At 45.6% G+C, this 27,802-nt stretch overlaps 1 protein-coding gene across 1 annotated transcript in view; it reads right to left on the bottom strand.

The window, feature by feature from the left end:
* Window positions 1–3,453: 3,453 nt before the first annotated feature.
* Window positions 3,454–27,802, bottom strand: part of Dstyk (dual serine/threonine and tyrosine protein kinase) — a 49,256-nt gene continuing 24,907 nt past the window's right edge. The window contains exons 3-13 of the mRNA XM_006988808.4: window positions 21,753–22,416; window positions 16,704–16,936; window positions 15,912–15,995; window positions 14,818–14,994; window positions 14,080–14,209; window positions 13,557–13,713; window positions 13,025–13,157; window positions 11,460–11,573; window positions 9,884–9,998; window positions 7,505–7,639; window positions 3,454–7,169 (exon numbers count right to left, since the gene is read on the bottom strand). Coding sequence (XP_006988870.2) covers window positions 6,982–7,169; window positions 7,505–7,639; window positions 9,884–9,998; window positions 11,460–11,573; window positions 13,025–13,157; window positions 13,557–13,713; window positions 14,080–14,209; window positions 14,818–14,994; window positions 15,912–15,995; window positions 16,704–16,936; window positions 21,753–22,416 — 2,130 coding nt within the window. The 3' untranslated portion in view covers window positions 3,454–6,981. The remainder of the gene's footprint in view (window positions 7,170–7,504; window positions 7,640–9,883; window positions 9,999–11,459; window positions 11,574–13,024; window positions 13,158–13,556; window positions 13,714–14,079; window positions 14,210–14,817; window positions 14,995–15,911; window positions 15,996–16,703; window positions 16,937–21,752; window positions 22,417–27,802) is intronic.

Below are 27,802 nucleotides of genomic sequence, written 5' to 3'. Positions count from 1 at the left end.
GTGCGCCACCATCGCCCGGCTCTGTACTTTTTTCTTAAAGTTATCTCTCCTGGTATACTTGGGGAGTCTTTGTAGTGAGCAAACTACTCTCGTGAGGGTGTGTGTGCCGATCTCAGTACCACTTAGAGAGGAGAGAAAAACTGCTGTAACAGCAACCTCGAACCACACAAGTACAGAATTTAAAATCAGTTGCAACCCAGTAATACCTCACCAATGGCCATAAAACAGAACCCGGTAAGAATAATGTCGAGTGTATTATTAAGTTAAAAAGTACTTAATGTACATCTAGAAATCGCAAATGAGTGAGATAAAGTAAAAGGGAAGGGAGAGTGAAGAAGAGAGGAGAAAGAAACAATGTTAAAGGAGGAGCAGGGGCTGGAGAGATGGCTCAGTGGTTAAGAGCACTAGCTGTTCTTTCAGAGGACCCGGGTTCAATTCCCAGCTCACAGCCATCCATAACTCCACTTTCAGGGGACCCAACATTCTTTTATGGCCTTCATGGGCACTGCATGCATGTGGTACACAGACCACATGCAGGCAAAATAAAATAAAAAAAAATTAAATCATTTTGAAAGACAGGAAAAACGAGTGCAACTTGTAGGCTCTGATCTCCCTGGGATTTATGTTTGTGCCCAGTGTATATGGATCATGTGTGTAATGTCAGCCTTCACAGGCTGCATCGGTCTGTAGTCCTTTGTGTACTGGGGCCTCTGCTGGACACACTTAGCTTTGCAGTCTTCGGACCAGATAGGTTTCCTCCCCTCCCTAACTCTCCAGATTGTATGTGGCCAGTGTTCTGGCCGGGACTGTCTCCCTGCTAGGCTGGCATTAGCAGAATTAAGCACACTGAGTTCTATACTGGCGGACCTCTCTCCACATCTACAGAGCCCTCTCAGCAAATCATCCTGCTGAACGGATGGAGCTGTAGACACCAGGCAGTCTGTGGGACTTTCAGTGTTCTCAAACTGTAAGGAAATGCCGGAGGATGGTCCACCTCCTGGCCACTCCTGTCATTCGGAGTGGATGAGGTCTTCTTCCACGTACACAGGGCAAGGGCACCTTTCTCACTGCTTGAGGCCCATGCCTGCTGGACTTTTCAGCTGGCCAGTGCCCAGCCCTCCTGCTTTCCACAGCTGTTTCCCAGGGCTCTCTCTTGCCTTGGGGCTACAGCAAGTTTAATTAAGGCAGCATTACTCAGAACTGTTCCTTCTCTCTGGCCCTCAGGACAGCTCAGGTTTCAACAGTGGCTTCTGCCTCCCTGTGGTGCCGACACAGTGCTCTGACCTGGGGGGACTTTGGTCATCACTGACCCATTCCCCTGGAGAAGGCACTGCTTCAGGGAGCCCTGCAGCTGGATTGGAGACTTCTGGAGGCTGAGGGCTTGTCCTGTGGTTAGGACTGCCAGCCCTTTTTCCTCAGGACTCCCTCGATTTCTGCTTCCCCTGCCTCTTCAGAGCAGGAGCTGTATCGTGGCCTGTGTTCTTTTTGTGGAGTTCTGCTGCTTTCTCTGGCCCCTTCTCTCTGTTTTATCTTACCTTGCACACCACTCCCCTGCCCTTTTTTTGAAACAGGGTTTCTCTCCGTGTATCCCTGGTTGTCTTGGAACTCACTCTGTAGCCCAGGCTGGCCTTGAACTCACAGAGATCCACTTTGCCTCTGCCTCCCGAGGGCTAGGATCAAAGGCCTGCACCACCACCGCCAGCTTCCTTGACCCTTCTTTACCAGATGAGCCAGATGTAGCTCCTAGAGGTCAGCCATTTTGTTTTATAAGTAGGCATTAGTTGCAGTAACCACTGGGGCCGTTCCTTCTCTTCTAGCATGAGATGGCACAGCTGTTGTCTCTTTTTATCCCTCCACTCTTCCATTATGAAGACAGCATTACATCTCTATAGCTACAGCAACAAGGCTCCATCTGCAAAGCAGAACTACCCTTGCCAGGCACCACGTCTGCTTGCACCTTGACCTTGGGCTTTCTGGCCTCCAGAACTGTGAGAAACAAGTTTATTCTAATTATAAATTATTGGGCTTTCTGGACTCCAGAACTGTGAGAAACAAGTTTATTCTAATTATAAATTATTCTATCTATGGTTTTCGTTATAGGAACAGATTGGTAATCAGTTTTATCACATACGTCTTTTTCCCACTTACTCAAAATGTCACTTACTTCTAGCATACACTAAGGAACAAGTTGTCCCTAGGGCACTAAGAAACTTCAATCTGTGCATGGCCACCCATAGTAACTCTGCTGTTTCTCTATAAGAATTGCTTGGTCACGATGTCTCTTCACATCATAGAACAGTGAAGTTGGTACCAGCGACTGGGGTATTGCTGTACAGGGCTGACTGTGCTGTTTGTTGGAGGAATACAGAAGACTCTGGGACTTTGGACTAGAAAGGGGGCTGGACACTTTAAGCAGGGATTAGTGGGCATCATAGTAGGAGCATGGAAGACAGTGCTGAAGGTGATTTGAACGGTCGGGGGGGGGGGGGGGAACAACTCAACAAGTTTCAGAGGGAAAGAATATTAGTAAGTGGCCTAGAGAATATTCTTGCCATATTTTGGTAAATAATGTGGCTGGGGTTTGCCCTGTCCTAAAACTGCCAGAGGCAAAATTGAAGAGTTTTGGATTAGTGATGTTGGCAGAAGAGATTTCAAGGCAGCCTAGTATTGCCTGTGTAGTGTGGTTATTAGTAATCACTCTTATGCAGATCTATAATGAAAAGAAGCAAGATAGACAATGAGAAATACAAAATGTACAATTTGAGGAGAAAAGGAGCACCAGGAAGTGTAATCAGAGCTAAGTCCAGTTCTTGTGGAGATGAAAATGTTTAAAGAAAGCCTGATGCTAAATGGCATAAAGGGAATGGTGACCTCAGGTCAAGACCCCACCCAGCTAAGCTTCCATCTTATGAAAAGGAATTAAAGAAAAGCTTAAGCAGTGAAGGAAACCATCAACAATAGAAGGCTAATACAAGGAGCTGGAGAGATGGCTCAGTAGTTAAGAGCACTGGCTGCTCTTCCAGAGGTCTAGAGTTCAATTCCCAGTAACCACATGGTGGCTCAGAACCATCTGTAATGGGATCTGGTGGCCTCTTCTGGTCTACAGGCATAGATGCAGGCAAAACACTGTATACACAATAAGTAAATAAATAAATCTTTAAAAAGAAAAGTCACTGTGTGATGCTGTGAAGGTAAAACCTGGATTGTGTTGGAGACCCCAAGATGTTGGAGATGCCAGAGTTGTGGGATACCTGCCAAGGAGAGCTGCAGACCGGGTGTGGAACCAGCCCAAGAGAGAGAAGTGTGTTTCAGTCAACAAAGCTGAAGAGCTGGGAGTATTTCAGCAATCTCCCAAAAATGGAAGGACAACAGGTCATGGAGGGAAGCAGGGCCTGGGAGCATCCTGTGAACATATGAAGGGAAATGAGAAAAAGCTGAAGCCAAACAGGTAACCCCTGTGACATAAATGTGGTCTTTATTATGCAGCACACCTGGTATCCACATCTTAACAACTCACAGAAGACTCCACAGAACCCAGTGTAGCCATTCAAATTACACTAAATGAAGACAAAACCTAGGGCTGTGTCTCTCAAAAACAAAATACACACAAGTAAAATGGTCCCACTATCACGATGCCACGAAAAGAGCCATACCACACAAAAAGGAGGTACAGAGGCTGAAAGTGTGTCAAAAGTAATTTTTTGTTATTGCACTTTATTCTACACTTAGTATGTTACACTTTTATATAATACTGTAATAAACATTAGTTCTTTAAAACAAATAAAAACATTACCTAAAAGACAAAAAAAAAAAAACCCAGCAAGCCATCCAGACTGTTTCTCGTCCACCCTCTGGGCTAGTCGGCCTCCACGACGTCAGGTGTTCACAGTCTTCACCACTATGTCAATCACACTAAGTGCTAAAAAAGCAGACAAAGTTAAAATAAAACTCCTTTAAGACCAACAGTACTACTTGAAACTTCTGGGGGAGTTTGTAGTACAGGTGTCTTAAGGCCACTCTAATATCACACTAGCTCTACCCCACATACCCAACACTTAGAAGACTAAATCCTCATTTTCTTTTAAGGAAAATGTGGAATGTTTGACCCAGCAAGTGCAAAATGCAAGTTCTGAACACTTAAAGCAGCTCCTCCTTTGGAATGCACTTTCTAAGACTGTTAATCCATCCTGACACAAGGTGGGCTTGGGAGGTCTCCCAGTAAGCGAGACCAAACAAGCAGGGCATCTCTCTAGAGCGAGATCAGAGGGTGCCTCAGTTTCCCTAAGTGTGACTGCACTGACCCGTCCCCGCTGCTCAGTGCTGAATAAGACAACAACGAAAACCCAGGGTCATTAGCGCAGCTGTCACTCGGCCCCACCGCCCCAGGCCGCTGCCGGGAAGACCATTTCCAACCCCTCTTGACCTCTGTGTTTGCTTTGTTTTGGTTCTAGACACTGACCCAAGCCCACGCGCATGCAAGCACAGTCTACCCCTGAACTGCACGGCCCTGAGGGCTCTAGCCCTCTGACAGCTCTGGGGAGCTGACGAGTGTTCAGACTTGCCATGACCTAGCTCTAGCTGTGGAGTAATGCAGCCTTTCCTCAGCGTCTCTGAGCTTTAGTGTTAACGTTTTGACCCAGTGGCTGCCTAGCCCTGTCCCTTAAAGTGGACGGGGTGGGCAGTGACTCTCTTTGGTCTGGGAACAACCAGGGCAGTCCTCTTTCTGAGGGCAGTGGAAGGCTGCTCAGTCAGGAAGCTCCTCGGCCGCTGCTAGCTCCAGGGCACAGGCGAGCCGGGCAGGGCCAGACCACCAGCATGTCTCCTGATTGCTCTGCAGGAAGGCCTGTCCCCCCATTCCAAAGCAAAAAGAGAGACCAGATTTTCAGCTCCTAAGAAGCAGCCAGGTGGTCACGTCTCGGCTAGAGTAAACTGCCCTCATGGAAATTTTTGTTGAAGGATGGCACACAGTAAAGGTAACTCTCTTTGCTACCCTTCCTTCTGCCTCAGCCTGGAGGTAAATCTTCAAAACTTTGGCCCTGTACTACCCTAAGTGCACCTCACTTCTCTGAGGACCTAGTGTCTTCCCAAGTGACATACAATACAGTACATTTCATGGCATTTTATCACTGAAATAATAATAGATGCTAAAAAACAAAGAATCCAAAATTAGCTTACAATGTTATAAAGTAAAATACACACAAATTAGACATACGTACACATGCTCAGCCTGCTGAGCATTGAAATACCACCACCAAATACCCCCATGTGGCCTTTGGCTTGTCCGGACACTTTCAGGAATATCTTGGACTTTTCCGTATACTTTTTTATGAATGAACTATAAAACTACTCTTTATCTCCTTACTTAGCATTAGCCTCTTCCTCTCACTGTGTAGAAAAATGTAGGGAATCTTCTTTTTAAAAATTAAAGATTGGGAAAAAAAGAACCTGTAATCTGACAAGAGACTGAAAATGGACCCTGGATGGGGAAAAAAAAAATCTAACCTCTCACTTACGAGTCTGAGCCTGAGCTAAGATGTGCAAAGAATGCAGGAATATGGCTTCCATACTGGAACTATAGCCTTTGTGTTACAGCTGGAGTTCAAGAACAAGGGCCAGCATCTCCTGCTACATAGAGCCTCTTTAAGTGTCACACACAACAGACCCAACGAACAGAGATGACTCACTTCTTCTTTCTTGACGCCTGACTTCCTGTACATCCTACTGTGTCCAGGGGACAACAAATTAATGCTCAGAGCAGAGTAACTAGGTATAGTTGAGTAGATGTTAAAATTCTAAGAGCTAAACTAAGCATTCTACAAAAAATGAGGCCAGAGCCAACGAACCCAAAGACACCGGGCCCATCACTTGTCCGTCACAATTGCATGTAGAAAGCATTGCATGGCATTTCTGAGGAGCTATGAGGATGTAGGAGACCATCATGCTCAAATGCATCATTATCAAAGCTCAGTGCCTAGTGTTAAAAGTCAGCTTTGAAAGCTCTAGAAAGCTGGAGTGTAGCTTATCGGAGAGCACTTAACAGCACATCTGAGGCTGGGGGGCTGCCCCCAGCCTGAAGAAGGAAATACAAGAGTGTTATATAGCTAAAAGCCAGGCATGGTAGCAGATGCCTGTAATCTCAGCACTTTGGAGGTTGAGGCAGAAGGATGAGATTTTAAGGCCAGCCTGGGCTACATCCCATTAAACACAACAAAATTATAGTCTATTTCTGATCAGATGCCTAAGTCCAAGTACCATGATATCTGCAGTATTCCCATGATGTCTGGAGTACTCCCTCCTTTTTAGGGAAAGAAGGCAGAGGGTGGGGGAAGCCCACGAATCAAACAGACTCTCTTCTGGGTTAGCCCTGCCCTGCAGAAACCAGGGCTCCCTTACCCTGGAAATGTAAACACTGGGTTGTGAGGGTAGACAGCTTCACACCCAACTGCCTCCTGGGGCTTCTGACTTACAACCTGAGATCCTGGCAACCACAACATATATCTGGCTGAGTTGGTTTTTTGTTTTGTTTTTGCCCTTACAATCGTACACTCCTGAACTAAGGTCATGTTTCTAAGTGGTCTCTACCACTGGACAGAACTGAACTGTTCCCAGCTAGAGCTGAAGTCGTGAAATGATAGTTTGGATACCCTGCACTGCAGGGCCCCACGTGTTTTAGAAGCATATACAGTGACTAGACAGTGGTAACCGTTGCCTCCTTTTCAGTTCTGAGGCCAGAACATCACATTCCTCAGCTTTCACACATCTGAGACAATCTTTTGCTAAAGAGATAGTGTGAGGCAGCATAAATACTAAACAGCCACTGAATTCTTCGCTGTCCAGGAGCCATCTCTGCCCAGGAAGGTCTTGAATTGCCAACAAGCACCAATTCCCTCAGGAGCTCCCTTAACGAACAAATGACAACTTCTCCCCATGGCCAAAAGGTGAGAGGGAGGGAAGGAAGAGTGGAAGAGAAAGGCTTTGTCTTCAAGTAGAATCATCCAGTCCTCTGTTTGGTCGCTCAGAGTTGCACTTGCAAAGCCGGTCCATAATGCCTCGGAGCATAGGCTGGACGATGCCCAAGAGAGGCCTCTTGGAGGGGTCACCATCCCAGCATGCTTCCATCAGCTGCCAGCACTCCTCATCAAACACAGGAAGACGCTCTGGACGGGTCCCTGGAGGAGAGCGAGGAAACCAGCCGATCAAGCAGAGCTGGGAGAGCAAAGAGCGCAGGCTTCCATTGCAGAGACCGAGACTATAACCTAACAGGAACGGTGAAAACCAACACACTGGCCTAGGAAAGCCAGCTCTAGAAACGGTGGCAAACACTGTACTTGAGTGCTATCCAGTAGCAACGGTTTGGTGTACAGTAACCTTTTTACATTCTATGATGGTCCGCCTGATGTGGTCATGCTGTGCAGTGGCCAGAACATAAGGGGGCCCTGCTGTGGAGCCCAGGCTGTCTGTTCTCAGTGAGGGAGTCAAAGCAAAGAAGCTTGGTGGCTCTTACCTCTGCGCACGTTGTTCCAGAGATGATCTTTGCTGGCACACCTCTCGAATGCCTCGGGGAGCTTGATAGAGCCTGAGCAGATATACCAGAAGAGGATCCCAAAAGCATAGACATCCACGGAGTTGTCATACTTTCCTACAGTGGAGACAGAGGAGCAGCAGTGAGCTGCCACTTTGCTTCTGCAGGTCCTTACACAAGTTTTAAAGCTTTTCACATCTACTGTTCTTCACAACTTGCTTGGTAGGCAAGGCACATTTGTAATGCCCACTTTACAATCTAGAAAGCTAGATGCTAAGGCAGCTGAGAGATAAGAATTTGTCAAAAGAAGGAAACTCATTTTAACGATTTTAATGGCTTTATCATTTTAATGGGACAGTCTGCAAGATCAATTCTAAAAGGCCATATTAGAGAAATATGGATGGGAACCAGAAAATAAAGATTATAAAGATAAAAATTAACAGGTGTGGTGCACACCTGTAATTCCAGAACTCAAAGAGACAGGCAGAAGGGTCATTTGAAGCCAGTCTAGGATACATAGGAAGATCTTATCTCTCTCTCATAGGAAGATTTTAAAGGCAGAGAGGAGTCTAGAGTTGGTGGGCAGCAGGTCTTTTTTTTTTTTTTTTCAGAGCAGGGATACAAAAGAATAACCTATTTTATAACAGTGTCCTGACAGCAACAGGGTGGACGACAATGAAGGGAATTTAAATAAGCAGCAGGCAAGGCGGAGTAATAGCAGCAGGGGCAGGATAAAGTAAACCTAGGAACAGAAAGAGTCTATTTGGCCCCAGTGAGGGTCAGACACTGTTTAGTAATTCCCAGTTCTTCTGTGTGTCAGCCAGGGAAGAGCCAGGTGACGGCCTCTACGGAATGAAGGGAATCCAGGGCTGGAGGGAGCGCAGTGCTTCAGAGCACACGTGCTCCTACAGGGCCCGGGGTTTGATTCCCAGCATCCACATGGCTCCCGACACATGTAACTCCAGTGCCTGGGAACTCAACCTCTTTTGACCTCCCTGAGCACCAGGCACACTCTTGGTGCGCATACATACATGTGGCAAAATATTCATATATATAAAATAAAATAAATCTAAAAAAAGAAAGTGAAGTGCATTGCTAATTTTTCCTCATATCAATACTAGCGACTGACCGGTGATTTCTTTCCCATCTTCCTTGGCACAGTACCATCATTCTCCATCTACTATGGCTCAGAGTTTCAATCTTCCATGCCAGCCATTCTTTTCTAGTCAACACTCACATCAAGGCAGTAAAAAAAGCTTCCCCACTGTCTTCTGAATTTATCTCAAATCTGCAACCCTGTTTATTTCAGCATCAGTACCAACCTAACCATGGACACAATCTTTGCCTAACTGGGCACCTCACACGAGTCTTCTCCTTCACATCCCTTCCACCAATGGCTGTGAAGCTGGTCCAGGCATATGTCCTCTGCCACCTTCCCCTGCTCAGAAGCTCAGCACCTCCTTACTTGCACAAGACCCTAACCCTCCCCAAGGTTTTCGGTCTCTGGACTTCTCGGGCCTTGTCTGTCACTATTTGCCAAGTGACTTCTTTCCTGTCATAAATATTTCTGTTTTGCAGTTCCCTTTGGTATTTCCCCTTCTCAGCCTCCAGATGTTTCTGCCCTCATGACTGGACTGTAGAGACAGAAAGGCCTAGATTCAAATCACAGGGTCAGGCCTTCTACCTCAGTGTTTTAGGGGTCAGTTACTGCATCAATTCAGTCCCAATTTAATCTATGAATCTGACATAGAAATATACCAACATCACCACAGGCTTGCTGAAAGGATGAAGTAAAACAAGATCTCCAGAGACATGCCTGCCCTGCCTTCTGCAAAGTGGACGCTCAGCCCTGAGTTCCCTTTCCACCACCTCTTTTTCCAGCTAGGACTCAATGTCAGCCCAATCCTCACTTCTACCATAACTCCATCCAGCACTCCAACCTTAGTTTGTGCTTTCACTCTGTATCACAGTACATCATAGCACCTATAATCTAGCATTTAACGCTGCCTTACACTGCTTCCAAATGACTTTACCTCTCAGTATATCTCCATGTTGATAATAAGTTCTTTAATGACAGGTTCCATCACCTACAAGTTATTCAACCGAACTTTATGACTAAGTAGGTGCTAAGTGTGGCAGTTACAGCACTAATAGCCCAGAGACACAGCCGAAAGAGTACTTGGCAACTCCATTACGTCTCACCGTCTCTCATCCTTTCCCTCATCCTCTCCCTGGTCTGCTTTCTCACTGCCTGTGTCAGAGCTGCCAGCAGGACTTGTACACACTACTTAACCGAGGGGAAGCACCCCAAGGCAGAGTACTGGGGTCTGCCTAAACCCACTCTTGGCCCTCCAGTCTTACCTGTGAAAAGTTCAGGGGCCATATGGATGGGTGTCCCAACAATGCTGCCTGACATCATAGCTTCTGGCTTGCAGAATCCTAAGTCAGTGATCTTGGCACGGTTTTGTTTGTCCAGCTGCCAAAAAGAGCAAGTCAAAGTCACCTTGGGTCAGCACACCCAGCCTCAGAGCAGTACTTAGTGAGTCCTGCCTCCAGCCTCCCTGTCTCAGACTCCCTTCTGTCACTGTCCTCCTCCCCACAGTGAACAACCTGCTGGCAGGGAGTGTTTCCCTCATCTTTATACCCCTGGAACATGCTAGGATCCCTAGACTCTTGGAAGAGTGAGGATGAAGGTCTGTAAGATGAGGAAAACATGTTGGCACCTGATTTCCCTCTTAGTCAGCTGAAGTGACTCTTGAGTTCTTAAGGCTCTAATACAGGGCTAGGGCGTACCTCTGTGGTAGAGACCTGAGCCAGCATGCACAGACCCTGGCTCTACCCCAGCACAGTAGAGAGAACAACAATGGTACAAAAACAAATCAGCACATACCGATCCCAGAGAATCAATGTGTCTCATCTGGCGACTGACTGTCTCTTGGCTTCCTATCTATAATTTTTGGGCTATCTTTCTCTCCCCCAAACTGCAACTTCATGGGGTGTTGACAGGTGATATTAGAAGGTATTTTTTTCTCTAAATTATTACATTTTATTTATTTACTTTGTGATATAGACCAGAGGACAAGTTGTAGGGGTCTGTTTTCTCCTTCTACTCTATAGTAATGGGTACCATAGTTTGTGAGCCATCTCAGTGACCCTGATGGATGTTTTCAAGAGGAGTCAGTCAAAAGATTCCTATGGTTTAATGCAATGGGACCTTTTAAGGTGCGTTATGCACGTTAGCTCTCGTCTAGCATCTCTGATCAAGCCCTAAGCAATGACAAAGACCTGGACCCCTCAAAAATACCAATGACATTAACAAAAAAGGACAAAGGTTATTCTAGATTGAAGAAGGCTGAAATAGCATGGTAACAAGATATACTGCAGCATCCTTGGATTAGATCCTAGGTTACAGACAGACAGACAGACAGACAGCAGACAGACCGTATTTGGAGCAACTGGACATAATGGAGATAATAGCAGAATATATATTAATAACAGTACTGTATCAATGTTCTGATCTCTCAAGGTGGCAATGGCATCTTAATTGTGTAGAAGATTCTTCTTCTTAGGAGAGACAGACACGTTGGCATATTTAGGATTGAAGTGTTATCAACAACTGACCTTCACGTGGTGCAGGAAGACAAACAGAAATTACAACTGAGTGGGTATCCTGACAGGAACACAGGATACAAGGAGTCTGGGTTGCCATCATGCCATTCTTAACTTTTCTATGAAGTTAGAATTTCTCAACAGTGGAGGAAAGTGTTTGACACAGGCGCTCGGTTGAAATTGCTCCTTAAGCTTAACTTCAGGACACCATCCACCCGCCATCATGTCACCATGCCTGCTTCCACATAGACTTTTCCTAAATCCAAGTGCCTTTTTCGCAGACCCTCTGCAGCGGCAGGGATCTTCTCTGAATAGAGCTCTTACTTACCAGCACGTTTTTCAGTTTGATATCCCGATGGACAAGCCCCTGGCTATGCAGAAAGCGGATTCCCTCCACCACATCCAGAGCTATCTGCAGACGCGTCTCCAGGGTCAGCCCAGCCTGGGAAGACAAAAGAGCCTAGATGTCACAGGAGCCCAACTCCTTGACCCAACTGAGACTTCCAGTTGTGAGCAACCAAATGACTTACGGTGGCACAAAGGGCAGAGCAGTGAACGGGAGGTGCAGGAAGAACAAGCTGTACAGGACACAAAGCAACATGAAGCCCTTTGCAGGCTGCAGCTGGTCAGCGGGACCACATCCATATCAGAGCAGCAGTTCAAGGACTAACCACGTCTCACTCCCAACATCACAGTGACTCTGGCACTGCCTCGAGGAAGATTTGTTTTCACAGGCTTGGTCAGCCCAGGTTTGAGTTTATAGGTTCCAACTCCAAAGGCACTCTGATTACTTTAACTTAGAGTCCTCGTGATTCTGAAAATCACCCTATTAATTTCCTCCAGGATCCTCAAGTGGATCTTGGAGCCCATTTACAGGAAAACTCCAGGTACTCCTGAGATAAAGAAGGAACTACTTGGAGTCTCCTCTTCATCTCACCAATTTCTTGTGACTCCTGAAAATATTCCTCCTGTTTTCTCTACCTTACTTCTGAAAGTCTCCCTGTAAGCTCATATAGGAGAATCCAGACACTGAGATCAGCTTCTCGCTCCTTCTACTCAGCTCCAGTGAAGGGGACAGATAAGAAAAACCTAAATCCCTTACTGGTGATTTATTTTTTTAGATGAGAGTTTAAACTCAGCATTCAACTGAGTTTCACCTTTATTCAAATGTAATTCTTCAGTGGCATACCCCAATTTATTTTTTAAAAAATCAAGATCACATAACCAGACCATATAAGTGACTCTGTGGCTGCCCCCACCCCACATCTCTCTCATACACTACATAAATTGAGTGTATGAGAAAACAAGAGGAATATTTCTTAAATGTGCCTGGAAATTACATATTTTGCTATTATCTAATGGTGCTTAATACAAGGCCTTGCACAAAATAGTCATTAATAAATACTTGTTCACTTAACAAATACTGGCTTTATCCAGAAGAGTAATAAAAAGCTATTCTACTCTTCCAAAGAATCTGTATTTTCAACATACCACGGGACATCAAAATGGTAAATAAAATTAAAGGAAGGTGGCACCTTCCTTTAATCCTAGCACTCTGGAGGCAGAGGCATGTGGATCTCTTGTGAGTTAGAGACTAACCTAATCTACATAGCAGAGTTCCAGGCCAGCCAGTGCTACATAGTGAGACCCTGTTTTAAAAAACAAGCAAATAAACAAAAAAAAAAAATTAAAAGTAGTGAATAAAAGCATCACAGAAATAGACTGGGACAAAAATGGATTCTGAGAAATGTCTGACATTTTTCTGGAAATAATGCAGCAAAGCCAGATTAGTCCAACAACTTCTGTGACCATCAGAAGTCCTGAATAAACAGGAAAGGATGAAGTCGAGATGAAGGGCAGAGCGTGGCTCCAGCTGGCTCCGGCCTCCCTCACCTTCAGCCCCGTGTAGAGGTCCCGGTGCAGGCGCTCCATAATGAGCAGTACCGCGATGCTGGAGCCGCCGCCGTAGCTGTAGTCAATGACCGAACCGTGCAGGTCCACCAGTCGCTCGTGCTTTGGCAAAGACCTGTGAGAAAGAGAAAGGCTGGGGCCACCACACTCGGGCTCTAATTCGGCATGAGATGCCAGGGTATAGGGAGAAAGAACCTCACAGCCACGCTTAGTCCAAGTCCAGACAGAGGGAAAAGAGAACTACTTCTCCACCAAGGTAAAAACTGTGGACAATCAATACTGACAGTCCTTAGTGACCAAGAAAGATAACAGAATGAAGAGCTGAGGAATTATGATGGGAAATGATTAAGCAAAGATAGCATGTCTGGCCTAAATCTATAAACTCTAGTTACGTTACAACGTTTTGAAATCCAGGTATATAGAGAACAGACATGCTGTAGCTTGTGGCACAAAACTAATCCAGCCTTTGGCTTCTCTGGTCTTCCCCAGAGAGATTAATGAAGCCAAGACCTACCTCATGTAGTGAAACTCCAGCGCCAGGTCATTCCAGTGCTTCTCATCTGGAGGGACAACCGACTTGAGGGCACAAGGGAAGTGTCCCCCCCAGTTGTCACACAGGTACACCACACCATATTGGCCCCGGCCTAGTTCCTGGCCTAATTTAGGTTTACCTATAAGATATAAAGACAGCAGTAAGGCAGAAGGAACAGGAACTCACCAGGCATTCTCTTGAAGATTCTTAGATGCGACCGGCCTAGAGGCCAGAAGTGTGACCATTCACCCATGCAATGGGAAGAAACTCAAGAGTTGTTCCAACCCAGGAGAAATAACTGAGCTGGGTGATTCCGAATAAACTTTGATCTTGTTATTCATATTACATAAGCAGCAGAACCAAAATGAATTCTGAAGCATCACTAAGTCCTGAGGCAGCTTTGCCAGGCAGGAGCAGCCTGACACCGGGATTCTTGGAGGCAGGCAAAGGAATGCTGGAAGACCCTGCATGTCCTCCATTTACTTGGAAAGAAACAAGGACTCACGGTGAAGCAAGACATCCTGTAAAGACCGGCTTTCCAGTGAAAGGCGGGCCAGACGGGGGGCATGGTCTTTTCGAACCTTTAGCCACAGGTCTTCAGTTTTCTCCAGACGGCCAGAGTGGCCAGCTTCTAGCTAGGAGAAAAAGACAACACAAGACTCAAGTCCTCACCTCAGCTTCTCCACCTGATACATAGAAATAATAGTATCTCCTTCACGCCAACAACTGTGAGAACTGAATGGTAAGCACATGACATATTTAATACAATGACAGTCATCTTCCTCTTAGATAGATATGAGTATTCATATCTAGTCATCCTCTCCCTCTCCCTCTCCCTCTCTCTCTCTCACACACACACACACACACACACACACACACACACACACACACACACACACACATGCTCCCGAAGGGAGCACATAATTATGAACTGGTATTAAGTTAGAAAGTCATTCCTCTGTCATTCATTCTTAAAATACAATATAAACTTTATATTTAAATGTGTACTCTTTATACTCTTTTTCATTCAGTTATATGGGAAGAAATTAACTGTACTCACTCCAACTTTTCTAGAGTTATAAAAAGATCCACATGAAAAATTTGGTGATGAAACTTTCTATAACATATTATTATTCTTTAACAGAATAAAATGTACTGATTTTTTAAGTATAAGGACAGCAGAGAGCAATTCTTTGCCTCTTTTCTGCTTATTCCAGCCTTCACTCCTTTCCTGCACACCTACCTGCCTCAAGGACGCCGCAAAAGCCTCATGAGAACTATTGAGCCGAGTGCGGAACTGGCTGCAAATGCTCTTGGCCAACTTGGAGGCGCTGAGGCTCTCGATGGCTTCCTGGGCCACCTTCCTCTTCCACTCTAGAGTGATGGTGGGTGGGCTCACCCATGTGATGCGCTGGATGATCTGCCAAGACGAGGACAGTAAAGTCACCGACGGAAGGAGGAGGAACTCCCAGGCAGCTCCAACAATGCCCTTCCTTCACTGGGCTCTTACTCATCAGGAGCAGCTCTTAATGTAGGAGCCTAGGAAATCCAACATCATCTCTAACTCCATCTACCTCAAAACCAGGGTTCAGCCAGAGGAAGGCACCAAAGACCAGTAAGCCTAACCTAAATGCTCACAACTCTCCACCTGTTACACTCCAGGCCAGGGAGTAACTGATGACTCTCCTGAAGCAGTAATAACTCTACATAGATGCAAGTCCAGGACAGGAACCACACTCTTGGCCCCCGGCAACAATGCCTGGTTTTTCGTGTGTGCTTGTTTTGTTTGAAGCAGGTCTCTCTATACAGCCTTGGCTATACTGAAACCTACTATGTAGACCAGGCTGGCCTTGAACTCACAGAGATCTGCCTGCCTGTCTCCTCAATGCTGGGATTAAAGACGCATGCCATCATAACCAACTCAATGTCTAGATTTTTGTTGTTTGTTTACTTGTTTGCTCTTTTGGTACCGGGGAATCAAACCTATGACCCTGCATATATCATGCAAACCATCTATCACCAAGCTGTATTTCCAGTCCCAACAATACCTACTTTTGAGAAAACATTTAGGCTGAATAAAAGAAAGATGAAGAAACTAGTGAGGTGGAATTTTGTGGCTTCATCAAGTGTTACATACATCTATGGCTTTTTAAGGGTTAAGGGGAGCATTTGTAGTCATTAATTGAGAATAGGCATACAACAAAATTCTCTCAGAGAGCCAAACAAGAATAATGACCACCCTACTTTAACGGCATGATCTAAGACTCTGTTCTGTTGGAGAGTCTAGGATGTAAGTAGCCCGACACAGATGGAAAGACTTCTCTGAGGAGCACTCACCTGCTTAATTTGTTCCCAAAGCATCCTTGTAACTGAGGACCCAGAGTGGAATGTGACTTCAACATGATAGGCGGCATTTAAGATCTGAAAGAGAACAGTGAAGAAGTATATACAGATAGTCATTTCGGAACAACTTCAAGAGCAAATCCAAGCAAGTTGGGTGTGGTGGTATATACCTTTAATCCCTGTACTTGGGAGGAAGAGGAAGAAGGTGGGGCTCTCTGAGGCCACCCTGTTCTACATAGCAAGTTCTCAGCCAGCCAGGTCTACAGAGAGTCTCCCCCTGATATCTCTCTCTCTCTCTCTCTCTCTCTCACACACACACACACACACACACACACACAAAACAAGCATAGTTGGCCAGACACAGACCATGACTGTAATCCCAGCACTTGGGAGGTAGAGACAAGAGAATGCAAGACAGAAGAGCAAGTTCAAGGCCAGGCCAGTCTTGGCTACATGGTCCCCACTCCTACCTTTTGCTGCCCAAACAAAAGAATTAGTCCAGCCTGAATATTCGCAAATTTATCCCTCAATATATAGTCAACTCAAGTTCATCACCCCTACTTTGTGACTAATTAGGTTCTTTACTTTCTTTTCATTTTTATCAACCATGATTTTACAGTTCATCAGCACCTCCCCAGGCAGTAGTCATGTAGTAGGAAAACAAAATGAAATTTCAACTAGACTGTTTCAAAGGGAAATCCTTGGCTAATTTGAGGTCGGGCTTGTGTGTGCATTATTCTAGATGTTATCTGTGACACAGTGTCTTAGCGACCATTCTTTTCATACCTGTTTGAGATAATTGCTGGTAATATGAACTGAGACATCCTGTGATTTTTCAAGGCTCTGCAGACACCGTTCCAGGGTCCCAACAAAGCTTTCCCGTAGGTAATCCACTGAGCTGATCAGTTTGTTGGCCACCGCCTGGTTAAGCCTGGAGATGATGAGCTCTTGGATCTGTCGGATGCAGCATTTGATCTCTCTGGTGCCTACTGTTTCTCCATTCTCAGGGACAATGACATCTACAGAGGTAGAGACTACACTAGTTAGCAGTGAAGGAAAGGTACAGACACACTAAATAAGGGCATCTCCCAAGTCATCACCGGTGAACTACCGTGATGGTGGCCATGAAAAGATATGGTTGGAGCCGGGCGGTGATGGTGCATGCCTTTAATCCCAGCGCTCGGGAGGCAGAGCCAGATGGATCTCTGTGAGTTCGAGGCCAGCCTGGTCTACTGAGTGAGATCCAGGACAGGCACCAAAACTACACAGAGAAACCCTGTCTCGAAACATGCCCCCACACACAAAAAAAAGAAAGAAAGAAAAGATATGATTGGCTATCAAATTCTGACTCTTAGTATGATCAAGAGCCAGGCAATGCTCAGCCACTTACATTAAATAAGATCCTGAAAATGAACAGTTATGTCTAAAACAAATCTGTTGATCTTAGTAGCTTTTAGGTTCAGTTACAGGAGGAAAAGAACACCATTCACTCAGTGGAAACTATTTGAAAGGCACTATATGTAGATAACCTAACTTCATCTTCAAGGGACCTTTGTTGGTAGATATTAATGGATATATTCTGTAGGTCAGGAAACAGCCTCAGAGATAAGACAAAGTGGGCACTGTGGTGATATCTTATTTGTGCACCCCAATAAAGCTTATCTGGGGATCAGAGGAAAAAGCCAGCCACTATATTAAACATGGAGGTCAGGCAGTGGTAGTTCATGCCTTTAATCCTAGCATTCGGGAGGCAGAGATCCATGGGGATCTCTGTGAGTTCAAGGCCACACTGGGAACAGAGCCAGGTGTGGTGGCACAAGCCTTTAATCCCAGTGCTAGTTAACCATAGAGTTCTGGAGGTCTGTACAGACAGACAAGAAGTGATAGAGCTGGGCAGAAAGAGGAAGTGGTATAGCTGGGTGGAGAGAGGAAGTGAGATGGCAGGGCACAGAAAGGATCTAGGCGTGAGTATACAGGAAGTAGCTCTCTCCAGAGGCTGAGGAGTTGGCAAGGTGAGGGTGGCTGTGGCTTGTCCTATTCCTCTGATCTCTCAGTTTTCACCCCAATATCTGGCTTCAAGTTTTTTATTAATAAGACCATTTACCAAGTCGTCTTACAGGGCACTGGGAGAAAAGATGAGCAGTCGGGAAGCAATACAGCTAGAATCTGAGCACAAACCTCACTTCCAAATCTAGGATCTTTGTTAAATCTCACACTGTCTGGCTCAGTCATCAGACAAGCACTGATTCCACCTGGGCGGGCACAGGTGTCAAAATTTTAAACCAGCAGTGACAACTCTATACACCCTCTGACTGGCTATGCTTCTGGAAATTCTTTCTCCAGAATTCTGTCCTCACAAATCTCAGACTGTGTGTACAATGCTACTAATTCAATCACTTGTAATAATAAACAGGCTGAAAATGATACAAGGTAGATCCATTAGAAGATAGAATTAAATGAACATTTGAAGAAAGTTCTCTGCAATACATATTAGAAGTCGAAGGGAAATGCAAAAGAACCTAAGGAGGGGAACTGGATGTTTAGGGAACAGCATCCTCATGTGTTTGAATTAAATATCATATATATGCATTTATCTTATTGGGGGGAATGCAGTTCAGTGGTATATTCTCTAGCATGCATGAGCCCTAGGCTCAATTCCCACTACTATAAAACAAGGGGAAAAAATTGACATGTAACTCCCTACATAGCCCAAGCTGACCTCACACTTACGATTCTTCTGCCTCTGTCTCCTGAGAGCGGGGAGTACAGGCATATGCCACCACACCTAGATTAAAACATAAATATTTTCTAAAATATGTATATCCTGTCCCCCAGCATACATCCAAGACCATTATTTAAAAACAAATAGCAACCGAAATCTGGTTCTACCAGATTATGTGCAAGCCCTCTTTTAAATCACTTTATTTTTGCTTCAAAGTTACTCAGAAAGGACTCAGAAGAAGGCGAGAATCAGACATTGAATTGCACCTAATACGTAGCTCTTGATGTGTGTGGGTCCACAGACCTACAACGCAGTAAGCAGGGTCAGACACTGAGCTGCTGGCTCCAGGTACTTCCACGGCTCCTCCACTAAACACTGTATCGAAGGCACTCAATGTGGTGTGCCTGCCACAACCCACTCCACATTACAGTGTCTACCTAACCCTGCTGCCCCGGCCGGCCACCGCCGCCGCCTGTGGGTAAGACAGCAGCACTGGTGTGCCAGGATGCTTAGTGACGGGTTCAGAGGACGTCCTAGGACTTGACTGACATGAGCCTTTCTCAGCCATTAAAAATCCCTCTATCCATTTTTACTGAGAAAGGAGAGGAAAAAAAGAAGGAAGGAAGGAAGGCAAGGAGGAGATACTTTGTCTTTTGCTGCAAGGTGTAAGATGATGAATAACCCCACGTTCATATTCTTCAACTCTGGCATTTCAGAACGCAGAGGTGTACACTGAAGTAAGTGAACTATGACAGCAGTCACAGGTGAAAGGCGTGGGGGCGTAGTGAGCACAGATGACGGAGACGCAGCACTAGTGACTGACAAGAGCAGCATTTGAGGCAGGTCGGAGGTGGGGAACCGAAGAAAAGTAAACGGTATTTCAGCTTTGCAGCTGGACACGTGCGAAGAAGAGGTCGAGGGAGTGTGTGGGGGACAGCGAGCTGTGAGGACCAACCCGGCTAGAACTGCAGGAAGGTGACGAGTGGGACCAAGATTGGCACAGGTGACAAAGGCTCTGGGAGCTCTCGGAATAGACTGGACTCAGTACTAGCCTGTGGGACAGTAAGCCAGCACAGATGAAGCGGAGAAAGAGAGCAACAAGCTAGGAGACGGCTTAGGTAAAAATACTTCAGGCCGACTAAAGACAGAACGGGAGCAGGAGTGTTTTGAATGCTTATATCCCAGCACTTAGAGAGGCTGAGACAGGAGGAATGCCTCAAAGCCAGCCTGGGTTATACAATGAAATCCTGTCTCAAAAGATATACAGAAAAGCAGAGCATAGGTAGATATAAAATTGCAAGGGACTCATGGGTACTTGACAACTAGTTAAACAAGAGAATTCAGGATATGCTGAGGCTCTGAAGCTGGGTAACAGGAAGAAGGGGACATCAGTAACAGAATAGTTTAAGCCAGAGGTTCTCAGCCTCCCCAATGCTGTGACCCTTTAATACAGTTCCTCATGCTGTGCTGACCCCAACTATAAAATTATTTTGTTGCTACTTCATAACTGTAATTTTGCTACTGTTATGAATTATAATGTAAGTATCTGATATGCAGGATGTCTGATGTGTGACCCCTGTGAAAGGGTCTCAACCCACATGTTGAAAACAGCTGGTTTAAGCAGTGAAGCACTGAACTCTAAAATACAGGTTCAAGGACTGGGGGTGGTGCGTCCCTTTAATCCCAGTACTCAGGAAGCCAAGGCAGGTAGAGCTCTGTGAGTTCGAGGCCAACATGATGAGTTCCAGGACAACATCCAGGGCTACACAATGAGACTATGTTAACAACAAACAGACAAACAAACAAACTCTCTTTCTCTCTCTCTCTCTCTCTCTCTCTCTATCTATCTATCTATATATATATACACACACACACACACATATATATACACATACATATATACATACATACATATATACATATAAAATACACACACACATACACTCAAGAATGAGACTGTCTCAGTTCATATTCTGTCTCTATTATTTACTAGTTGTAGGACCTTTAGCAAAATCGTTTACCCTTGAAGCCTTTTTGTCCCCTCCCCTCATCTAAACAACGAAACCCAGCAGACCCTATGCGGTGAAGGTTCTGACAGACAGCCCTGACCAAGTCCACGTGGCCTTCATGGTTTGGGCCCCCGAGATGATGTGCATGTGTGCTCACAACTGGAAATCTAAACAATAACTGGAAACAATGTCCTTTGAATTACTCTGTGGTAAAGCTGCTGCTCATGCGTGGAGAGTCAAACAACCGTCAGCACCAAAAGCCCTGACTGATGGCTCTCCCCAGTTTTATTAGCAGTCATCTGTGATGGATGAGAGACTGCCGGAAATGCTCAACATGCCTTGGGAAATTTTCCTGAGCTGGGTTTCAGGAGCAGCCTGAGGAGAAGATAAGACCACAGGACAAAAAGCAACCCAGTGAGGCCATGCTGACAGAGCCAAGGTCAAAGTACAACACAGTCAATTCTTCAAGCAGCTCTTCTCAGGAATGCTGGGATGCAGACAGAAGGTGGAGAGTAGAGAGCGCTAAGGATAAACTTAGGAAAAGCTAAGCTCATGGCCCACAGAGGAATGAGTGAATCTTAAGTCCATGAAAGCAAGAGGCCACCTCATCTAAATGATTAAGGTGCTGTGGTAGTTCGAATGTAATTGGTCCCCATATGCTCCTAGGGAATGGCACTATTAGGTGTGGCCTTGTTGGAGCAGGTGTGGCCTTGTTGGAGGAAGTGTGTCACTGTTGGGGCTTGGCTTTGAGGTCTTATATGCTCAAGCTATACCCAGTATGGACATAGACTCCTGCTGCCTAAGGATCAAAATGTAGAACTCAGCTCCTCCAGCACCATGTCTGCCTGCATGACACCATGTCCGCCTGCATGACACCATGTCCCACGATGATGATAATGGACTAAACCTCTGAAAATGTAAGCCACGCCATTAAATGTGTTCCTTTATAAGAGTTGCCACGGTCATGGTGTCTCCTCACAGCAACAGAAACCCTGACTACGACAGGTGCCCTCTTGCTGGACTTAAGAATCAGGGTATTCAGTTTCTAGCCCAAGGAATCAGAGGCCGCTGCAGTCCTGGCACCCACCAAGCTCTAGAACCTACCCTTAAACTCCATGTTGGCAGCGTCATCCAGGAGTTCCTCTTTCATGGTGTTCAGTGTCTCAACAATCATGTCCTTCATTTCCTCCTGCTTTCGGTTGGCAATATTCATCAATGATTCATACAATTCATTCTCCTTTTTTCTAGTATATTCTAGACGTTTGGGAGTGATCTGCAGGTCCCGCTGCATGTCAAAAGCCTGGTTAATAAAGATGTCAAGGCAGTGGCAGTGCACCACGTTCAGAGCCTTGGCTGCATCCACTAGGCGGGTCTGTAGCAGCTGGTGAGAAAATGTACTCAGTTGTCTCAGCTTCTCACTTTGCTCCACCAACATGCTCTGAGCTTTGCTGTCCTGGTCGGAGCCTCCACAGTTCCTGTGGCTGCCACTCAGATAGCCCAGCTCCACTAGCTGTCGATACAGTGGTGATCTGTCACACTCTGCTCTCCCACTGGACGGGTCCATTATCTCTAGCTTGGGTGCTTTGAAAAAGAACACGGGAAAGGAGAAATACTTTCTGATTTCCTGAAGCTCTTGCTCATCCCTCTCAGAGAGTTCATCTTTGTGAAGTGCATAGGTTATCACAGGCAAGAAATCATTGGCCAAGTCACCCAGAACATCGACGGCAGGCCGGTGGCTGTTGCATGGCGCCACCACAATGTCCACTTCCTAGAAGGAGAGGGGTCAGGTTAGTACTTCAGGGTGGGAACCAATCCGTGCCTCCCTTGAGTTTCACCTACACTGGGACCAACACCCAGATGAATAACGGAGCAAGTGGACTTGAGTGTACCCCAGCCACGTGTCCACCTCCTTCTTGGTTCTCTACCCCCTCCTGTGACCTACAAAGGCAAGCATTCATGTCGATAGTGAAACTATGTAGAAAGGATGGCAGGCCCAAATTCCTATTGATTCCCCATGGGAAGGAGACAAATAGTGCAAGAAAAATGGATTCTTAGCGCAACCATCAGACAGGAAGTAATCCTTATTCTTCCTCTTGCCTTCCTCTCACATCTCTATCCCCACCTGCCAGCCTGGATAACTCCAGCAGCTTTTAACTGCTGGTGTGTAAAGCATGTCATACCTTACAGTCTTTCCTGTTACAGAACCCCTGGCACTCTATTTCTCCTTATCTACATTCAACACATCCACAGTGTACTCAGTAAAACTCATCTTGTTCCGACAGCAGTGGCGGCACATGCCACCTGGGACACAGTCCCATCCAGGCCAATCTGGGCTGGAACCTATCTCTGAAAGGAACAGGAAGAAAGAGGAAAAGAAAGAGAAGTGAAAAAGGAAAATGATGAGAAGAGGGGAAGAGGAGAGGAAGAACTAGAAGGGGAAGGAAAGAAAGGGAAGAGAAGAGACTGTTTCCCTGTTAGCCTATAAATCCTTTCAAGGAAGAGGCCATATTTACTTACTCACTATTAGAATGCCAATGTCTAGCACAAATAAATCCACAATATAATCAGTTGTTGAACCAAGAGACCATTCTGCAAACTGCTAGCCAAGGTCACCAAACATTGCTATCCTTTCCAAGACTCCACAGATGTTGTAATGGCTCAGTCAGGTTTCGCTGTGGTAATACCATTAAGAAGATGATCACCTGGGGGCTGCGGGGGAGGCTCCCTGGGTAACAGCACATAACAGAACTTCCTCTTAACTGATCGATATTCCTAATCTGTAAGGATGCTTCCAGAATGCCCTTTGGCTTTGAAATCAATCCTCCATGGGTCTTTCCCTCTTCTACAGTTTCTGCTTTTGCCTTTTCTCTCTCTCCTGAGGAGGGGCACATATTTCTATCTAGTGTACAGTGCTCCTCACCTCTCTGAAACTATGTCACAAACGTGTGAGTGGGGACTCCTGCCAATCATGGATTATGTACATAACTACACAATTCCTGTTGCCTTCGGAGATCTACAGAGTTAACTTACAGAATAGATCTTACAAAGCTCCAAAAGAATTCATCCTACATCTGCTCAAGTTTAGTCCTTAACAATTGCCAGACTGAATATTTATTTGAAACCTAAGACAAGTTTGTTGTTTGTTTTGTTTTTTTTGAAACAGGGTCTCTCTTATGTAGCCACCTGCCCTCAGACTTGCTACATAGCCAACACTAGCCTTGAACTCCTGATCCTCCTTCTACCTCCCAAGTGCCTGTACTCCAGGCCTGTACTACTATTCTGGGCTGGAAGCAACTTTCTTCTTTTTACATTTTACTTTGTGTGTGTGCATGTGCGTGTGTACGTGTGTGCATGTGTGTGCACATGTGGAATCAAAAAACAACTAGCAGAAATTATTCATTTTACCATAGGTCAAGCTGTCAAGTCTGGAGGCACACACACTAGGCCATCTTGCCTGCCCTGGAGGTATCTATAGTTGATAAAATGTATTTTAAAAGGAAATCCTGAGATCTCCTCCCCTCTGATAGCCTTCTCTACCTAAGAAAAGCCAGGGAAAGCTAGCCTGTGTTTCTATCCAGCGCCTGTCTTCTATTGACCCTGATACGGGTTTGTACTATATTTTTGTTTTGTTCATCTTTTCTATTCTTTACAAAGCACAAGTTCTCACCTTCTTGCTAACAAAGAACTAAACTTGCCAGGCTGTGGTTTAAACCCAGCAGAGGTAGTCAGATCTCTGAGTTGGAGGCCAGCCTGGTCTATAGAGTAAGTTCCAAGACAGCCAGGGCTACACAGAGAAACCCTGTCTCGAAACATACTCCCACCCAAAAGGAACCCTAAACTTTATTTTCAGGTAAGTCACATGACACTTTAGTCACCTGAACTCCAAGGAATCGAAGAGTCTTTCAGCATCTCCTCATTTGTAATTTGAGCAAACTACATCAATCCATCCACTCCTTACCCAAACCCAGGTCAAGAGGAATTGCTGTTTCATCTCTGCCTCAGATTGCAGGGAGTGTGCTCTAGTTGGAAAACATGCCTGGCTCTCCTCTTGCTGTCCAGAACAACCCTTTTTTACTACCCTGACTTACACATACTGGAATGTGAGCAGTCACTTCGGGGAATCATTTTCAAAATGCTGGTATGTAACAAACTTCGAGGTTTAGATTGGAATACACAATTACATAAATAATGATGAGAACAGACTAAGAGAGTCCTAAGGACCAGAGGGAAAGCGAGAACAAGAGGAGGAAGCTGGTCTCTGTACGATGGGGTCAGAGGACACACTCTTCAGGAGTCGGCTCCGTCCTCATCATCGGGAGGTGCGCTGTCTGGTTTCTGTTGCTGTGCTGCACACTCCAGGCTAACTGGTCCACTCAGTTCTCCTGTCTCGGTTCAGCTTCCCACCTTGCTGAGGACACTGGGGTTACGATGCTTCCTGGCACATCAGGCTTGTCAGGAGGTGCCAGATTGATTTTAGGCCTGCTTTCACCCAATGAACCGTCTCTCCGGCTCATACACAGATAAAATATATACAGGTTTGTTTTGGTCTTTAACCCAGCTCCTCTAACTATACACCCCCCAACCCCTGAGACGGGGTCTCATGTAGCCCAGTTTGGCCTCAGACTTGCTGTGTTGTCAAGAAGGATCTTGAACTCCTGATCCTCCTGCCTCTACCTCTGAATGCTACATTACAGACATGTATTACCATGCTTTCCTTATGCAGTGCTGAAGACTAAATCCTGGGCTTCCTATGTGGTAGGCAAGCACTCTACAACTGAGCTATACCCCAGCCCCCCAGATATATTGTAGAAAGATATAATCAATTTTATTATAGGAAGAAAGCAAAATATTTGAAATCAAAGTATTATTTAGAAAATTTTCGCTTGAGGGAATTCATAGTTGGTACTGTAAACCTGATCAAAAGCCCAAGGTTGGAAGGTCACAGGTCGTAGGAAGGAAACAATCACTGCTGCCTTGCTAACTAACCATGTTGTCAAACAGCTGGCCTCAGCCTTAGTCAACTCTGTAGTGGCCAGCAATTAACTAGGAACTCAAAACTGGTCAAAATGCTGAGATTATGTGACTGGGCCCTACATAGGACATCTCTATGACCCCCACATGCATTGAGGCTTAGGGAACACGGTGGGAAGGGGGTAGAAAGAATGTAAGAGCCAGAGGATGGGGAGGAGTGCCGAGAACCGCCGTCTTCCGGAAGACACGGCCAGGGTACCCATGAACTAGCTGTAGCTTTAGTCACCTGCACAGGTCAAGTCAACAAGACCAGTCAACATTCCAACAGGCAGCACAAATTGGACTAAATGGTCACCAAGAATGGGTGAGGGTGGACACATGAGGTGGAGACGGGGACATGCTGGGTGCTTAGAAAGAGTGCGAGGGAAAGGGTTAAGGACAGAAATGATGAGGATTTGTTTACATTAAGAAATTGTCAAAGAATAAATATAAGATATATTTCATCAAACTAATTTTTTAGAATAATTTTATTTGGTTAAATTTTATAAAATAAATTTTCAGGTTTTCCTCAAAGGACCACTTTGTGCATAAGGAAACCATCAGCCAAAACTGTCAAGTCCAAGACCAACACCTACCTTTAAGAGAACAGAAAGAGCCGGGCAGTGGTGGCGTACACCCTTAATCCCAGCACCCAGGAAGCAGAGGCAGGAGGATCTCTGTGTGTTCGAGGCCAGCCTGGTCTGTAGAGCTAGTTCCAGGACAGCCAGGGCTACACAGAGAAACCCTGTCTTGAAAAGCAGAGAGAGAGAGAGAGAGACTTCATTTACCCATAGGTACCAATTCGTTAAAAGATAAAGAGTGTCAGTGCCTCCCACTGCAGGAAATGGGCTCTGGTTGGAAAGCTTGCTTGACACTCACCTCGCTGCTCAGAACCACATCTTCTGCTGCCCTGACTTCTGTGTGCTGGAGAGCGAGCAACCTTTAGGGAAGTACTTTCTGAAAGTTAGTGCACAGTACATTTCCTGAGCTCACTTTTAGGACTTGCTATACATAGCCCCAGCTGGCCTGGACCTTACTACATATACTCTGTTGTCCTCAAACTTGTGTCAATCCCCTGCCTCACATCTGAAGTGCTGGGATTACAGACAGGTGCCACCACACCTGGCAGATTAAGGGCTTTGTAATGATATATTGGCACTTTTGAGAAAAGCTGTATACTCCTAAACCTCTGCGTTGCTGTTTTGCGGTGTTCTGTTTTGTTTTAGGGGTTCTGTTTTTGTTCTGAGACAGGCTCTCCACGTATGTAGGCAGGCCTTAAACTCACTATGTAGCACAAAGTAGGCTCCAACTTGTAATCTTCCTGTTTCAACCTCCTCCGTGCTGGAAGGACGACTTCGCCTGGCTGTATGTGAATATGTGCTGCACTAAACGAAACTGGACAGAAGACGACAGTTCACTGTGCAGCTGGTCTCCTCCGGTGAGTGCAGGCTGACACTAGAGCAGCAGCAGTCAGTACAACCCAGACTGCGGTGTGACTTGATTCTGTAGTACAACTACGGCTAAGGGGTGACTCATGTGTTATGGGTGTAAACAAAAGGGAAGCCAGTGCTATCTTCTGGAGGCAGAGAGCAGAAAATAATAATTAGTACTGAGCGGATGAACCAGAGCGGTCCTAAGTCCATCACAGCCACCTGAGACAGAAGTCTGACCTCAATGACCTCAGTCTAGTTCATGAAGGGTATATACCTTCCTACCACCCAGAACAGTGCCTATAACTAGACGGCATACAGTAAGGAACTGCGGATTAATTGATGAAGAAACCGTGCTTTTATTACTTGCTCAAAACCACATGCAATCATCATCTAAACTCTTCTACCCTTCAGGTCACATCACACACATTTATCTGAAACTGCTGTTTGAAGCAATAACTAAGCATCTTTTTCCTCAATCAAGGGAAAAATCTCAGGAGATCAGGATGAAATCCCTTGATTTCATTTGAATCGCAATAGAAGAGTTCTCCTGTAGAACACACTGCACTTCACAGGCCCCAGAGAAGGTTTCCGTTAACCAGCCATTGCTCTGGCAGCATTAACAGAAGGGAGGTGGGGCCTGGGAGGAGGGAAGGGAGGCTGCGGTCAGGACTACTGTATGAGAGAAGAACTTAAAAGGAGAAAAGAGGAAAA

This window comes from Peromyscus maniculatus, chromosome 11 (genome assembly GCF_049852395.1).
Source record: "Peromyscus maniculatus bairdii isolate BWxNUB_F1_BW_parent chromosome 11, HU_Pman_BW_mat_3.1, whole genome shotgun sequence".
In the NCBI taxonomy this organism is placed as follows: Eukaryota; Metazoa; Chordata; class Mammalia; order Rodentia; family Cricetidae; genus Peromyscus; species Peromyscus maniculatus.
This window is presented reverse-complemented; position numbering and strand designations above follow the sequence as displayed.